This window comes from Electrona antarctica (assembly GCF_951216825.1).
Source record: "Electrona antarctica genome assembly, chromosome: 17".
Taxonomy (NCBI): domain Eukaryota; kingdom Metazoa; phylum Chordata; class Actinopteri; order Myctophiformes; family Myctophidae; genus Electrona; species Electrona antarctica.
The window spans coordinates 18197790-18215885 of record NC_136798.1 but is presented as its reverse complement, the minus strand read 5'-3'; the positions used below and the strand labels follow the sequence as shown (position 1 = coordinate 18215885).

General features: G+C 45.3%; 2 protein-coding genes and 1 long non-coding RNA gene across 4 annotated transcripts in view; all 3 read right to left on the bottom strand.

Annotated features, from left to right (window-relative positions):
- Window positions 1-5261, bottom strand: part of lamp5 (lysosomal associated membrane protein family member 5) — a gene marked incomplete at both ends in the record, with an annotated part of 8408 nt that extends 3147 nt beyond the window's left edge. Inside the window, 5 exons of the mRNA XM_079525529.1 lie at window positions 1762-1950; window positions 2730-2823; window positions 3156-3287; window positions 4026-4204; window positions 5201-5261. Of these exons, the coding sequence (XP_079381655.1) occupies window positions 1762-1950; window positions 2730-2823; window positions 3156-3287; window positions 4026-4204; window positions 5201-5261 (655 nt within the window). The remainder of the gene's footprint in view (window positions 1-1761; window positions 1951-2729; window positions 2824-3155; window positions 3288-4025; window positions 4205-5200) is intronic.
- A 5381-nt stretch (window positions 5262-10642) lies between these two features.
- On the bottom strand, window positions 10643-13779 carry LOC306940453. The gene is made up of 2 exons (XR_013792019.1): window positions 12270-13779; window positions 10643-12225 (listed from the first exon to the last, which is right to left on the bottom strand). It is a non-coding gene; the product is annotated as an uncharacterized lncRNA (long non-coding RNA).
- Window positions 13780-14163: 384 nt separating this feature from the next.
- Window positions 14164-18096, bottom strand: part of plcb4b (phospholipase C, beta 4b) — a 45953-nt gene continuing 42020 nt past the window's right edge. For both annotated transcript variants that reach the window (XM_079525515.1, XM_079525516.1), the window contains 4 exons: window positions 17668-17725; window positions 17427-17513; window positions 16025-16061; window positions 14164-14484 (listed from right to left, as the gene is read on the bottom strand). In XM_079525515.1, the coding sequence (XP_079381641.1) occupies window positions 14408-14484; window positions 16025-16061; window positions 17427-17513; window positions 17668-17725 (259 nt within the window). In that variant the 3' untranslated portion in view covers window positions 14164-14407. The remainder of the gene's footprint in view (window positions 14485-16024; window positions 16062-17426; window positions 17514-17667; window positions 17726-18096) is intronic.

Genomic DNA, 18096 nt, shown 5'->3' with positions numbered 1-18096 from the left:
GCTCTGGCCCTCACACTGCAGTAGCCCCCCAGAGAGGTGTGTGCAAGCATGCGTGCGTCCGTGTGTGTGCGCATGGTTGTGTGTGTACGTGTGTGTTAAATGGAGAGACTCTCGCTCAGTGGTTCCTAGAATGTTTTTTACATGATGCATAGGCCTATCATCATCATCATCATTACTAGGCATTCTCTTTCATGGTCTTTTTTGTGTGGAAAAAACTCACTCACCCTGCAGTCACCACACATTCTTTAAAGGACAATTCCGGATTAACCATTCATTCTTACCTTAAAGGAACTACAACTACACCATGCATTTTAAAACTGTATTTAATATTTAATATCATATTGTTTATGTCCCTCAAATGTATTTCTAATGGTTTGAGCCACCACTCTGATATAATCAAGTAATTTCTGTCTGGGTTCTAATTAAGCAGTTTCAGCTGCAGTGCCACAATGTCCTGATGTGGCTGGTGTTGCTATTTAGCCACCACAACCTTTTGGTTATACTTTTATTTCAGTCCATATATCTTTATATTACCGCGTCCCGCGAGCGAAAAGCAACAATGGTGGACATTGTATACAAAGAGGAAATGCTCATTTAGATCTGAAGAGTCCAGAGGGGGAGGGGTAATACCAAGTAGGGCGATACATATGGCATCACATGGTACCACCAAATCAGTTGGCCTGTTCTGAGACCAATTTCCATAAAAACCCTATTGTGACGAGAAAGCCTGATTGTTCAAAATTGGGTATTTGTGGGGGTATATCGAAGACACATAGAGGAGCCCCAAAAACACCAACAAAATGGGAAAAGTTGAAATTCATGGTAGGACCTAACACATTTGATGCTTTATCCTATTACATAAATACGCGAGGTGCGGAGGACGAGTATACTCGTCTTAAGGCGTTTAATATCGATATAAGATTGGCTCGCGATTTTCCATTTTTGGAATCGCTCCGGTTGCTATATAGGCACGGTTGCTATAGGGCCTCGTCTGCACTGCGTCTGTGCGACCAACTCCATTAGCTTCTGTATTAGCCACGGCCTTTCCACGCTCTTTTCTCTGATAATACGCCGCAGCGCTGTCCATGGTGTTGATCAGGTCGGCGATGCTCGGAGGTCATTTCTGATTTTCCAGTCACCTTGATTGGAATATTGGCGCTTTCTAGAGACAGGATGGACGTCGCCTTGCTCGCTAGCATTGGCGCTATTGGTAATAGCATTCAAGATGGCGACAAAACCGGACATGCGTCATACTAAAACAGACTCTGATCCGGTGGAACTCATTGTATTAATCTTATATCCAATAACGAGGGGTACAAGTGAAAAATTACATAACTCCATCCAGAGTGCACCGCAGCTCTGACCGAGTGCACTGGGTCTTATGCTAAATCGCTTATTTTAATTACTGGAAAAAAGGAAAAAAATCTACACATCTGTCTTAATAATGCCCATATGCTGCACATGCAGTGTTTTGTCCCAAATGAGCTGCCGTAAAAAGGCGAACTATAATAGACTGTGGTGCACTCTGTAGCTTCTTTGTGTGAAGGAATTAGGCCTATCGGTATTTTATTTTAGAAAAAAATAAAATAAAAGGAGAAAAAAAGGAAAAATAGAACAAAATAAACCAGCAATAGACGCAGGTACAATTTTAGAGAATAGAAGTGGAAAATGTCTGCAGCAATTAAAAGTAAATCCTAAAAACTGGAGGCCTATAAAAGTGTAGCGATCGGAGTTGAAGGCGAATAACTGAGCGATTCTTACGTTCGCTGAAGATGAAGTCGGACGCCATGTCAAAGGGTTGCACCTGGATGTCGTACATGTGCATGGTGACGCCTTTCTGGTGGTCCGTGGAGATGAGCGTGAAGGTCTGCTGGGCCGAGCACACGAACGAGCGGCCCTCCGGTGTCACAAGGGCAGACAGGTGCCGGGAACTGGCCGTGTGCCTCCCCGCTGCGGACAGACAGACACCGATAGATTAGCCTATCATATACTGGGGGGAATTAGCCTAATATTAAAGAAGAAGTAATATACATCCACTGCATGACAGGGCGATTTGAGAGAGAGAGAGAGAGAGAGAGAGAGAGAGAGAGAGAGAGAGAGAGAGAGAGAGAGGGAGAGGTTGCATTATAGGCCAGGCCTATATCAACGGCGTTGCTTGCCAAAAATATCTAGGCTATATCTTTTGTTTGTAAATCTTCATGCTTAAAATGGGGGCATGCACGAGGTTGAAAGTGGTTAACGACCTTTCTGTGTTAATATGTTTTGAAATTTGCCATGCCTTGTGGCTTATAGGCTACGTTACATGATATATCTAAATTAAATTTCGAATTAGGCTACTAAAAAAGGTAGGGAAAAGGTAATTGATGTAAAATATAGCCTATAGCCTATGACAATAAGGTTAATTCCAATTAGACAGACTCCAGGGGGGAAATAAATGGAAAATCCCTGAATATTAAAAAAGATATAGAAGCCAAAAAACATCAATACAAAATAATGTTCAAACAGTTAGGCCCATGCTGAACATGGGCCTAACCGTTAATTCCCACTGAACGCAAATGTGACATGATGATGATGATGATGATGATGATGATGATGATGATGATGATGATGATGATGATAGCAGGTGACGGATGGATTTCGAGACAACCAAAGCTGCGCAAAATGTGCTGGTCAGCAGTTCTGATGTGCCGGTGCATGCAGTGGAGTGCTATAGTGAAGGAAACTCTCACGGTTGTATGCGCTGTTGAAATGCGACGTCTCCGCTGTGTCGTAAATGAACACCATTTTACTGGCCTTCCACACATATCCCTTGTCACGGAATTCCTGTAACGTCACACACGCACGCACGCAAGCGCACGCACGCACACGCGCACACACGCACACACACACACACACACACACACACACACACACACACACACACACACACACACACACACACACACATTATATTGAGCTTTCGTTTAGGGAAAACCATCGAATCGACTCGACTGCATGCTTGCGGGGGTAACGCATCATTTTCGGTATAAGAGGTTTTAAGGTAGGCCTATAGCCTAGGGGGAAAAAACAAACAAATTAACACCTGATCTACAAGCTAAGACATGGAGAACAGCCTGCACGGATAATATAAATACATCCAGTGAATCCCTCCTCACCTTAGAGAAGTAGATGCGGAGTGTGTACGCGTTACTCTTCCAAGAGATGTGGATCTCCGCCTCCGTGGTTCCACACTGGCCGTCAATCTCGGCCCCGCGGGGCACAGACACCACGGCCTGATCCGTGATTAACTGGAAGGAGTAAGAGGACACAATGTGGACATGAACATTAGGCACATTAACCTTAACCTACTGGTGGAGGACTTTCTGTAAACTATACGTCCCATATCGTCCAAGCACGCTAAACACTATTGTGATATAAGTGGTTCTTTGGCTTTTAATCACGAGACATATTAGGCATGTCATTATTGTCAAATTGGTGCTAACTTGAACATGCAGAGAAATTAAATGGGGTTTAAGTTGTTGTAGGCCTAGGCCTACCGCATAGCCTTGGATTAAAACTATCATATGATGTATTGTATCGATTTTCACATTTGCATAAGCATAACATAGGCCTATACGAATGTAGGCCTAAAAGTCATTGATCAAATACACCTATGAATAGCATTGATCCATAACCGCAGCGGTGCAGCACCTGCTGTGCTGAAGTAGGCCTACCACCGTAGTAATATGCCTATATATAGCCGTTGAAGAATCAAAATATTTTGGTGTGGAAAAAAATCCTAAAACAATTCTAAAAAAGAGAAACCTCAATTTGAACACTGTGGAATTCATCTCTTTATTTTCCCCTCCCGCAGCTTTATAGCGCACCCAGCATTACGCATGACGCACAGGCATCGCCTCAAGCGAGATTCATTTCCAACATTTTGGCCCCAAATCCTACAAGCTAATAATATCCCACCCCGTCCGTCCTTTTGTTAGCAAAGAGCCTCCGGAAGGGATGCAGCGGCAGCCGGTGACATGACTTACATCTATCCCGTTGAGTGCGAGAACATCGTATGGCACCAGGAATCTGACGGCGAACTCCACCATCAGGCAGGTGGTGCCGTTCTCCCGAACGGCGAAGATGCCTTTGTCCGGATTGGTGGACAGGCCGGACAGGTTCTCCCCCTCCCGCTCTGCTACAACCACAGCCCGGCCCAGAACCCCTGACAACACACAGTTATGGAAGTTTAGCAGATCTACAAGCTCTATAGCAACACAATCGAGCTGCAATTTTCGAAAATGTTTGAACATTTATTATTATTATTATTATTTACATTTACATTTACATTTTGAAAAACAGTATAGGGCCTGGAATCTGGTGGTGAATGAGGTTGAGTGACTTTTGGCATCACGGGGGGGTTACGGACAGGGCCGTCTCTCTCTCTCTCTCTCTCTCTCTCTCTAATATGCAGAATCAGCTAGAAACAGTGGAGACTGGTACTGTACACATGGGTCTTAGCGGGGAGTTTCTTCTCTTGTTCTCAAAAGATGCACCTTCCACCTCTCGTTCCTCGCGGCAAAGTGAGACTTGGAACACACGCACACTAAAGAGAGGATATGCAATCTGCAGCATCAACAGAGCAACCTCCTTAGACATGCCACGAGTCACTTCAAATAGTGCTGAAATGGCGTATCGCAAACTCTGACGATAACATGAATAGTGTGAACCTATAATCGCAAATAGGCTAGACAGACAGACAGACAGACAGACAGACAGACAGACAGACAGACAGACAGACAGACAGACAGACAGACAGACAGACAGACACGTCTCTCTCACACACACACACACACACACACACACACACACACACACACACACACACACACACACACACACACACACACACACACACACACACACACACACACACACACACACACACACACACACACACACACACACTGCAGAGAGGAGTCAGTCACGACGCCGATTGTCAAACAAAACACATCCAGTATAGTTGCACTGCATGCACGCACTTCACCTGGCAAACACACACACACACACACACACACACACACACACACACACACACACACACACACACACACACACACACACACACACACACACACACACACACACACACACACACACACACACACACACACACACACACACACACACACACACACACACACACACACACTGCGCTTACCAACTACGCAGAGCAGCAGAAGCCGGGCGCTCTCCGAGGTCCTGAAGCCAAGCCGCTCCATTGCGTTCGGGTTCCCCGGCAGTGCTAAAAGTGGCTTAGTGATGGGTTAGCCCTGCTGCCGAGCCGGAGGAGAGAGACCAACAAGAACAGAAGGAAGGAAAGAAAGAAAGACAGACAGACAGACAGAGAGGGAGGGAGGGAGGGAGGGAGGGAGGGGGCGGGAGAAAAGGGAAAGAAAAGAGGGGGGAGAGAGAGAGAGAGAGAGAGAGAGAGGAGGGATGCCTCTACTCAGCGCCCAGAAGTCACGCTTATACCTTATAAGACCATCGTGATTGCAGCAGATCTCCCCATGCATGCAGGTGGACGTGAGATATAGCGTCCGGTTTGCACCGCATTAAGCAGCGCAGTGAGTGAGAGCTTTTTGTAACGGAGCGGCCGCCCGCGAGACTATAGCCTATATAACTTCGGTCTGTAGGCTACATCATCAGCAGCAGCAGCATCGGAAGACGTGATCAGTCTGCGAAAGAGTCCAGCCCAAAGAAAGGACGCAGTAGAACAGAAGCGACTATTCCCGCAGTGCTGTTGCATCCATCTGTTTTTGTCGCTGTGTAACAGCAGATGATGAGGCGAATGTTGTCGGGAGGGAAACTGCGCCCCACCCACCGCCACTTTCTCCCCCCCACTTCGATTGTGCAAGGTTGCAGCTATAGAGTGTGCGACGTGCGTGGATTGCGGTGTGGCGTCGCCGAGTGTGTGAACCCATGCGTGCATGCATGGGGACAGAGCACACGCACCGTGTCTGCACTCTGTAGTCTGTATAGCCTGTGTGTGTGGGTGTGTGTGTGTGTGTGTGTGTGTGTGTGTGTGTGTGTGTGTGTGTGTGTGTGTGTGTGTGTGTGTGTGTGTGTGTGTGTGTGTGTGTGTGTGTGTGTGACGTGTGTGTGTGTGTGTGTGTGTGTGTGTGTGTGTGTGTGTGTGTGTGTGTGTGTGTGTGTGTGTGTGTGTGTGTGTGTGTGTGTGTGTGTGTGTGTGTGTGTGTGTGCGTACGGTCAGGTGTGTGCATGTTGCAGCTCTCGTGTAATAACACGGTCGTCACGGAACTTGTGCGCAGGTAGAAATATATACCTTTTACCTTTAGCTGAGTCCGCAATGTTAAAGGATCCCCTGGCGTGTATTCATTGGCATAGTTAGTGGCTGCAATAAAAACGTCATCTCCGAGGCTATAGTGGCATGGGTGATATTCGTCAAAACTGCAGACTGTCAGTTTCAGAGGTGACAAATAACATTTACATCGTGTAAATTGGACGGACGCACGCATGCACACACACACACACACACACACACACACACACACACACACACACACACACACACACACACACACACACACACACACAGAGAGAGAGAACAGAACAGAGCTGCAAAACATTGACTTGATATATGCGTACTTTATTCACTGTAGAAAAAGCGATACATGAAAAGTGCAGGATAGACAACTCAAATAAATATACATTAATGCGATTAAATTATAATATTGATGCATCGGTGTGGCCGTGTGGGGATGGTACAAACAACTTATTGGACCTCGCCCCGCCCCTTTGCCTGGCCTCTATCGCACAACAAACCTACAGAGATAGATCTATTTTTAAAAGTGCTTGGAACTCAAAACAGAAGTTAAAGCGAACCTATCCAAGTGGCCGATTGGCGTTTTTACGCATGTGACGCGCTCACTGTATAGGGTATTTAAGAGGAGGGCATTCTGAAATGGAAGTCAAACTCGCACTTCACGGCGCTGATGCTGTCGATGCTGAGCTTGCTGCCCACCTGGGGGTGGCTCTTGTCCTGGGGGTACGTCTCCGAGCGCGGAATGCTGCGCACTGAAGCCGCCGCCGAATCCTCGTCGCTTTGCGCGCTGCTGCACGCACCAGGCTCCCTCCCTGCAGGTTTACACTCCGGGAAGGTGAACCGGCGGAAAAGCCTGGTGCTCAGCACGGACAGAGCACTGGGTGACGTTGACGCGGCACTTATTGGGGCGGGAGTTCCAGCCTTGGCGGGCGATGTTGCGCGCCTCCGTACGGTTGTTTTGGATTTGCGTAAAGCCATTAGGGCACGGTCTGGAGGAGTGGGACTGGGGATGCTTGTTGTGGGTAAACTGCACCTCTTCTGATAGTAGCTGTCGTTGAACTGTCTCACTTTAAAGCCTGCCATTTCTTGTATGTCTATATCCAACTCATTCCCACTGCTGTTGGTGAGGATGGGAGTCAACAGGATTCTAAGGGGGTTTGGGGGGGCGGAGGCAGTGGGCTTGTGTCCCGGACTCAGAGAGGGCAGTTGATAATTTGTACTCGGCAACTTCTCCACGGCTGTGGGGGGGTTCCAGCAAATGGGGGAATGGTTGATTGTCCGCGGAGGGGGCTTAGGGTTAAACTTAAAGCCGCTGGAGAACACCAGTTCTTCTTGCGGAGAGGAAGGAGAGTCATTTTCTCTCTCAAACTCTTCAATAGAACCAATCGACCGAAGGCGACCCCTCAACGAGTCCATCAACGATCTTCTTCTCCGACCATGTGTTGGCTGCCCTGCTACCTCTTTGAGTCTCTGTTCTAAAGATTCCAGGTTCTCAAACTTTACGCCGCAATCAGAAGTAACTTGTGGCCACGCGATTCCATGAGCGCCTCCTAGCTCACGCTCTAGACCTTTCTTTGAGTTACTTGTGAGCGCAAAGAAGCACTCAGTGTGGCCAAGAAATTTGGCCAAATTAACCGCCGAATTGCCAACTTTGTTCTGCCTGTGTATTTGAAGACCCAACCTCTTAAAAGCTCTCACCAAGAACTCGACAACGGGAGAGTGCCCAGCTACTGTCGCGTACATTAGCGCAGTGTTCCCCCAAGTGTCGACTATCTCAGGATCCGCGTTATTTCTTATCAGGGTCTTCACTGCCTCCAAGTAGCCCTTTTCACATGCGTAGCTCAGAGCAGTGCGTCCGTTTTCACCCTGACAGTTCACGCTGGCGCCTCTCTTTAGCAGAAGTTCCATGAATTTGGACCGAGCCTGGCCGTCGGGTAAAAGAATAGAGATTATGAGCGGGGTCTGTGCGCCGCCTTCCATCTTGGAATCGACGATTTTCCCGTCCAGCGCGTCGAGGACGAACCTCGCCAAGTGGACTTTGTCTTTAGACATAGCCTCCAGGAGGATTTCGGTACCAGTTTGTTGTCCTTTAGACATCGTTGGTGTGACAGGTTGTGAACTAAAAGTTATATGCGGGGTTAGCTCGGGGAGCAGGTTTCAGTGAAACCTCTCTCCCAGATCATCAGCGCTCATCACCTGACCCTAGGCACCCTTCACTGCTGTTTTATATAGTGGATGAAATCTGCGGAGTTGCCAGGACAACGCAAACCTCATACGCTTTGTCCAGTCTTTCTAATGGAAATGATTAGCTTATAAACATAACAATAACGGGATCCAGAGAGTGAGACGCCTGCACATGAGTGGGTCTGGGGCATGTGAATCAAATTAGTTCTCGCTGAATGTGATTAGGCTGCAAGCATTGTGCAGGAGAGAGAGACGCGCGGGTGGGTGCCGACTACTCCAAAGGTCTGAGCAACAAAAGTTTGAACGCACAAGAGCACACGTAAGAGACACGTGAGGACAAAGGAGATAAAATAATTATTGGTCAATCGTCTTATTCCCCTCTGCGGTCCGGTCGGTACTGTAGATTGTAACACTGCGCAGAGACATTCTCATGCAAATGTGGTATTACTAAACACGTGAATAGACTCGGTGAGATAACATCAAATGGAGGTCGACAACAACGTATAATACAGGCTCATTTTGTAAATTGAATAATAGCCGGGTTACTCAGGGAATAATCCAACCCGCCTATATGACTTAATTACCATATTTTTGTATAGACTAGTGAACCATAATGCTTCACAGTTGTAGGAAAGACGGTAAGTCTTCCACAGTCGCGGAAATTATGTTTTGAGTTGGGGAGGGCAAGCAAGTGACTTGGAGAAAGGCGAAGCAACTTCAGCACCTTGGACAGCGACAAGTAGCCTACGTTAGTTACTTTAGCAGACAGTTTAAGGGTCCAATGGGGTAGGTTTTGTTCGAAGCGATTAGGCCTATAGCCTACTTTTCATTTGTTCAATATTTTTGCTAGCCCCTCCTATGGCCAGCTTTCCGGGTTTGTGTAAACACAGACATTTCATGGCTTATGATTGGCTGATCACCCCATAGCGATGATTTGGTTATAGCTGAAGCTGAGCAGAGTACATATTGAAGTGGTTCCCAAACGTTTTAACGTCCGTGAGTGCGTAGCCTCGATACCCAGGCTTTCATTTCGTCTGAGTGAGTGCGTGACCCAAAAGAGAAATATAGATGTTCGCCCATGCAGGACCCAAACGAAAATACAAGCTCACAACGCGTCGCTTCGCCGCATTGTAGATCGTCTACTGTTTTGGGAACCAACTGAGCCAGTTATTTGAAAACGGTTCATATGTAACGCCCGGGATTCGAACCGCCTGGAAAGCCAACATATCTTAACAACTAATAAGCCAAAGGGAACCCCCTCTTGCTTGGGGGGAGGAGATATTAGACCTTTAGGCAATCAGGCTGCACTGCAGGTTGTGTGAGTCACTACATTATACACCTTACTGCAGTTTAGACAGGGCAACAAAAGGAATACTAAGCAGCAAAAACACATGCACACAACCCGTTTTCATTTTCACGTAGGTCTACCTTTGAAGAGGCACAGATATACTTATATCTGTTTGTTTTTCACTGTGACTACAGCTGTTAATCTGTAATAATCTGTAATAATAATTATAATCTATAATAACATAACACATTAAATATATGATATACCTTTTCAATTGATGCATTATTATTGCAACTGATGCATTATTTCATTTATTTTCATAGACCCAGTACTTAAACAGGAAAGAAAAAGAATGGCAAGGACTAAATGACAAAACAGCACCCTCTGGTGGACAGAGTTGCATGCAGAGTGACATAGAGACACTGCAATTAAATATACAAACAGATAATAGTTTTGCTTAGTAGCTCAACTAATACATGACTACTATGTATAACTTACCAAGTTCCTCCTTATACACAGGATTCTAGCAGTGATGAAATAAAAAAAATAAAAAAACATTTGCCTGTCTTCACGTATGGGTAGCTCAGGTCTGAAATTACACATCGTATGGTTACTGTCAAATTGTTGCATCCCTGAACAACATTTTATTAAGATACCTGATAACTTACTGCCATTTCATACGAAATGTCATTGCCTTGAGGCAGCCGTTTTTATAGTTTTCATTTCCTGCAACCCAGGTAAAATACAACAACAACAACAAAAACATCTTCGGTTCATAAGGCATTTTGACTAAAAAACTAAAACTTAAAAAATTAACAGAAATGAAGAATCCAGACAGATCAGGCTTCATTTTCCACCTGGATATTTTATTGGTACACATACTATAAAACAGTATTAAAGGAGCTGGATAACAACATTTTTTCATTGCTAGAAGTTCCAACAATACGATATAATTACAAAAAAAACACGCACAGAACGGTCCGCCGACAAGCTACAGTTAAAAATAGAAAATGGAAAATAAAAGATGAGATAGAAAACGAGGAGACCGAATCAGCGACTGCAAAAATAATGTGCTTTCTTCAACAAACTAGAGAGCCAAAAGTTTACAGTTAGTCGCACAACAGAAAAAACATTCGACTAGTGCAAAAAAAGCCTCTAACAAACATAATATCGTCTTAAACTACACGCTATATCTAATATATAATATGTATATATTATATGTATATTTATTTATATATACCTTTATATAAATAACCCCTTAATTTTGTCATTTTATCCTTCATAAAATAATTTAAAACGTCCTAACAGACATCAAGTGGCACGTTTGAAAGCATAGGAGTTTTCAATAAAAGCACTTTTAAAAAATAAAACTAAACAGAACTTGTATCTCTGCACTAGATATGTGGTGAGAGCGTTATACTGTGGTGTGATACTGTCAGATCAGAAGTGTGGGGGGTGAGGGGGGGGGGGGGGGGGGTGAGAAATCACAGTAAAATGAAGTAAAGTCAGAATAAAACTCAGTGGTTTTCATAAACGTGTTTCCCAGTGTCTGACAGGTCTAACAAGCCCTTGACCAAAGGGAGAACCATCAAACACATTAATGGTAAATAAAAAAAGAAAAAAAAGAAGGGTACATTAACCTACATACATTCCAGTATATACAATAGCATCTCTTCTACCCTTTTCATTTGTTACAGCAGACTAAAACAGCATAATAAACCTTTTAAAAAAAAGGACACAAAAATACCTAGAGGTGCTTTCTCCTCCCTTCTAGTTTCCCGTGTTTGTCTTATCGTATTGTGTCGTCATTCTCCCGACGACTGTCTTGGTTCAGTGTCTATGCTGTGCACGTGAATGAAAGCCTGACCACACAGGTTCAGCATCTATGCTGTGCACGTGAAAACCCGACCACACAGGTTCAGTTCAGCGTCTATGCTGTGCACGTGAAAACCCGACCACACAGGTTCAGTTCAGCGTCTATGCTGTGCACGTGAAAGCCCGACCACACAGGTACATAACAACTACAGTGCCCATAAATCTCGTCTGGGAGCAGTACCTTAAGCAATGCAATTCTTTCATTGCATTGACTTACATGTATGCTGACTGTGCCAACACGACCAAAAGCTCATTTAGACTTTGTCGTGTATGACCCTTTGGCAACATGGCAAAACGAAGTGACACGTTTGTCGAGCGACTCTTGTGGAAAGGGTCGTCTGACAAAGTATAAATGAGAGATCCTCAAATGAACCCCATGTCTAAAGGCTTATTGATATTTCAACAAACAACGCCTTCCACATGCCTACACAAAAATCGAAAATTGTCACCTGACAAAGTGAATGTCGTGTTGGCTTCCAAATAAGGATCGCCGGCGTGGGAATGGCTGGGGAAAGTCCAGCGGACCAAGTATGGCCATGGACATCTACAGTACCTGCCCTGTCACCAGGGCTGGGACTCCAGGGACATCTACAGTACCTGTTTCACTGTCACCAGGGCTGGGACTCCAGGGAGACCAACCCTGTCTCTAATCCCCGCTGGGATGGCTGGTGTGTGATAGCCATGTATTTAAGCTTTTGTGTTATAAGCCTGGTGTTATTCTGCATAATCTCCCCCAGACAGCAAAGCAGGTCAGCGCTGAGCACTGAAATTATGAGGATTACAAAGCCTTGGCTTCGCTGATGGTGAGAAGAACTGAGGGAGTACTTGACCTCAACGATGCGTTAACCACCGGGAAACAACCCTGGTGAGATTACTTCTGCTGGGATAAAAGTACCGTGCTGAAAGAGTCTGTAAATAAAAGACATTCCACCATAATGTAAGGACTGGCCAATTAATTTGGTGCTCTAAGTGCAGCAGAGGGCCAGTATTGAGAATAGGACTACAACGATAGGGCCAAGTGTTCATAACAATCACCCCCAACATCCATCCCTTATGGCAGGGGTCTTCAACGTTTTTCAGGCCAAGGACCCTTTAGATGAGAGAGAGATGAAGCAGGGACCCCGGCACACTACTTATTGGATTAATTCAGTTAAATGTGTGTTTTTAGACATTTAGCGACTTCAATACTTTGTAAACTTGACCTACCTTTGGCTCGGGTCTTTTCCCCCTATACACCAAACCTCTTTGCTGAAAATAGCCGATCTCTACAAGGTCAGCTTGTAGATTTGCCATTTTTGGCAAATGCCCCCTTTGCCATTTTTGGCAGCATCTCTGTTGAAGACCCCCTAACAACACAGATGGATGATGACAGCAGCCATTGACAAGTTGCTGTATAAATGACGACGTGACTTTTCTTTTGACAATGTCCTTCGCAACCACTTTATCCTCCTCGCACAGGGGGAATGTTACACTCATTCACCCTTTTCAGTTCACGGACAAATAAAGGCCAATTCATACAGTAGTCGCTGCAACAACTGTATTATTGCCTGTTTGGCATCACCCAATAATATTAAGCCGCCAGAATGGCGCACACACACCGTGGCACACATGCTGTAATGGTGCATGGTACTTCACACTTTGCATCATGTTATATACAGTATATATATATATATATATATAAAAAAATAATAATATAGTGCATCCCCCTTGCAGGCTGCCCGTCGTCGGCCATCGGTCATGTTTGATTGGTCAATGTGACTGTACCATCCATCCATCTGTCAGTCTGTCTCTGTCCATGCTACCTTCAGAGTCTTCCTTCAATACATTGTTTTGTAAAATCAAACATGTTGCAGTGCTACGACTAGATGATGTGGGGGCTTGTCCACTCCTTCATACAGTGATTTATATATATTTCACATATATACTGTATATATATATATATACAGTATACATACACACACACTTTTTACATTCTTGTCGAAGTACAGAAACCCTACAGTAATGCACTGCTACATTTCTCCACACTGTTTATGTTAGCCTACCACATATAAAGTGCTCAGGACAGGACAGCTGTGTAGTGTACGTCAAATCATACGTAGATATTCCACCCTCCCCTTACACGCACGCACGCACGCACGCACGCACGCACGCACGCACGCACGCACGCACGCACGCACGCACGCACGCACGCACGCACGCACGCACGCACGCACGCACGCACGCACGCACGCACGCACGCACGCACGCACGCACGCACGCACGCACGCACGCACGCACACACACACACACACACACACACACACACACACACACACACACACACACACACACACACACACACACACACACACACACACACACACACACACACACACACACACACACACACACACACACACACACACACACACACACACACACACACACACACACACACACACACACACACACACACACACACACACACACCAAATACTGTGTGTGAAGCACTTGCAGTTACTCTGCTGCCGATAGAAAGAAGTCGATCAAAAACATGAGAGGATATTGATTACATCAGACTGCGTGTGTGTGTGCGGGTGCGTGCGTGTGTACAGTATGTGTGTAAATACAGGGTACCACAATAAATGCAGACATACAATATAGGTAGGTAGGGCATAAGTTCTGGTAGAGAGTGTGTGTGTGTGTGTGTGTGTGTGTGTGTGTGTGTGTGTCCGCGCTTGTGCAGGTCTCTCGTGTCAGTCGCTCAAACCACTGAGGCAGGTCTGCGATCCATCTCCTGCTCCAACTTCACCATCTGCTGCATGTCCTTGGCCTGGGAAGAAATACAACACATGGGGTTAGGGTTACACACACAAACACATGCGCGCACATGCACGCACGCACGCACGCACGCACGCACGCACGCACGCACGCACGCACGCACGCACACACAGCTTTAGATCAGCCATTTTCAGCGAAGATTAGGTGTAGAGAGAGGGGGGGGGGGATGCAGACCTAGTATAAAGCCCTGGGGTACCCCGGTCAACTGAACATATAGGGCTTAAGTCGTATTTGTTTTATAACAATAAAACTAGAACTGCACTGAGCACTGGCCTCCGAAGGAATGGAATATGAAAAATCGGACAGATCCGACTTGATCACATGCACTAGGTCAAATAATCGTGTTTTTTGCAGAAATCGGCGTGGCACCCGTGTGAAAAGGTTGGGGCAGAGGTTCTGCCCTGGCATTTAGGGAGTATGTGTGTGCACATGACCACCGGGCCAATGGTGCCGGAGATTAGCTGTCCACACAGACAGTGACACACGGACAGACGGACGGACGGAGGAACGGACAGATGGACGGACGGATGGAGTTAAAACAACAGTCAGGAGTTTACAGTGTGAGGGCACAGCAGTGCCTCAGCAGCTTGAAGTGGCACGTGGTGTGTCTCTATCTGAGGACACACAGGACACGTGGTAATGACCGCTGTAGTGTACAAGGTTGTGATATCGTCACTGTCGGGCAGAAACCTCTTACCTCCGCCATTCTAACCTTTTTTTCCCGTAAATTAACGCCGTACTACAGCGTCCCACAAAAGTATCAAAAATAGCAGATCCACAAGAGCTTGTCGATCTGCTACTTTTGAATTTGAATCGTGAAAAGTAACAGTTTTGGACATACAGTATGAGGTTTCCACCCGACAGAGACGATATACTGTACAATAAAAGCAGAGGACGGTGTGGCAGGCAGAGGGGTTCTGTGTGGCAGAGGGGTTCTCTGTGGCAGGCAGAGGGGTTCTGTGTGGCAGGCAGAGGGGTTCTGTGTGGCAGGCAGAGGGGTTCTGTGGCAGGCAGAGGGGTTCTGTGTGGCAGGCAGAGGGGTTCTGTGTGGCAGGCAGAGGGGTTCTGTGCGCCAGGCCAGGAGTTCTGTTTCTGCTTAGTAATGACTTCTGAGTCACAGTGATAAATGACTCCAGCTTGCCTGACAACCCGAAAGCTGCCGGACAAAAACTTGGGCCTGCTTTTTTTTCTTTTTAAAACACAAAGGGAATATGAATAATCTTTTCTTTCTTTTTTTTCTTTTTTTCTCAGCCTGGCACTGTATCCATTTCTATTCTCGCTCTGCTTTACGCATCTGTGATTCACTCGAGGAATCCCTGAGAATGTTAAGTCACGACACACTGGTAGGAAGGGGAACACAGAAATGTGAACACATTGGATGTGGAAATGGTTTAAAATAGGAATACACAACAAAGGAGTAGATGAAAGCAGGTCATAGAATGTTTAAGATAAGAAACAACAAAATAGCTGGAAACAGAGGGGGATGAAGAAGAGGGATCATGGGTAGAGTTGAGTGAGATGAAGATGCCTACCTTGAACCTGTTTGTTTGCATGGTGTGTTTTCAAAAGCTGTGCCAAAAAGAAGCAAATCAAATTACCACTTTGACCCTGGCATCCCAATGTTGGGAAATGGACATAAAAAAGCCTGAACATATTTAAAAAATAGCTGATCTACAAGCTGACATTGCACCCGGGAGTCGATGCATTGTGAGCTTGTAGATAGGCCATTTTTTGTAATTATTTGGAAAACGTTGAGGTCAAGTGGTTAAGTGGTTCGAAAAGATGAATGAATACATGTATGCATGTGCAGACAAATGCACGCATGGAACCATGGCAACATAAAATACAATAATGAAGACCTTTGGTGTTAGTATGTGAATTGAAGTCTTTTATGTTTTTAGCAGTGGAAAGTCCAACTGTCCAAAGCAGGCCTGAAATTCTGTAATTTTAGGGGCAAGGCCACTTGGACCATTTGGCACAAAGGCCAAACGCCAGGGCAGAAAGGCCTTATAATAATTCAATCATTTGAAGTCCACATATTTTTCTAAACAAACAAACCAATCTTATAATATTATTTGCCGATAGATATTATACTAAGCCCTGGAATTATTTACCGATAGATATTATGCTAAACCCTGGACTAGTCAGAGTCACTGGACACACTTGAAGATGGATGGGCGGTCAGGGGGAGTTAATAGACATGGACATCATAGGGCATAAGGCAGGGGTATTCAACTGGCGGCCTGCGGGCCAAATGCGGCCCGCGGAGCGCCCCTAGTGGCCCTCGGAACAATACAAAAAGAAAAGTGTGAGATTATCATAATGACAGTAATCCTTAATCATATTCCATCATATTCAAGGGCTTTTGGAGAGAAATGAGACAGACACCAGACACTTTAGACTACAGTACTGTGTGTGTGTGTGTGTGTGTGTGTGTGTGTGTGTGTGTGTGTGTGTGTGTGTGTGTGTGTGTGTGTGTGTGTGTGTGTGTGTGTGTGTTTCTAGCTAGTGCTCGTTGACGCTTGTTAATGTCAAGGCAATTATGTTTTTGCACTGTCAAATAGGTATATATATATATATGTTATATATATGTTTTTGCACTGTCTATTTTAAGGTATATACTTGTATAGACATACATCACCCTGTGCTCATACTGTATTGCATAAATCTTTGTGTTTGAGCACAAAATGCATTTTGAGAACCCACGCTTTGCGGCCCCCCATACACAGTCATTCTACAGTTGTGGCCCCCGGCCTAATCTAGTTGAATACCCCTGACATAAGGCCTTCATCTTAGGTGCCACAGCAGCCACAGCCTTCATGGACTCCATGAAATTCGGTTAAACCAGTATGTTTTCATTACAACTGTTTCTAGGTGAATGCAATTAACTTTGGTTGAATTAAAACTGGCAGACAGAGTGAGTTTGTGTCCCACCTGCTCGTTGAACTTCTCCAGTTTGTCCAACTGTTCTCTCTGGTTCTTCTCCAGTTGTTCCATTTCCTTCTGGTGCTTCATGGCCAGCTGGGGAAACAACAGAATCGGGCAGAGAAATGACTAATCTATTCCTTTACAGCTACAGTATGAACTAAAGAGAATCTCCACCCCTACCAGAAGGGATCTCTCAAACTGTGGCCAACACTGTACAATGAGGTGAAAAACAAAGAGAGGGACCAACCCTTTTCCTCTCGTCCAGAAACTTCTTTGTGTTGCTGCTGTTCAGTTCTCGCACTCTCCTGAAGAGTAGAGACAGAAGTCACAAGGTCAAACATTTAACCACTTTCAACACGCCATCACTATTTTGGGCATGTCGTAATTGGCAAATAATGATTACGAAAAGAACGAAATTCTGCTTTTTAAAAAAAAGAACGGGGCTAAAGTGGCTAAATTTGTGGTTAACTAATAATTAAATGTGGGATCCTGCAGGTATAATGTGTATCCTCCATCTGTGTGTGCTAGAAATGGTTATTATAGTACTGTGTGTGGTGGTGGTGATACTGTACATATGACTGTATTATGTAAGCCAACATAAGGTGCTGGACTAGATAAGAAACAACATAAAAGAAAAGCAAAGAAAAAAGGGGTATCAAATCAAATGGAACTTTAT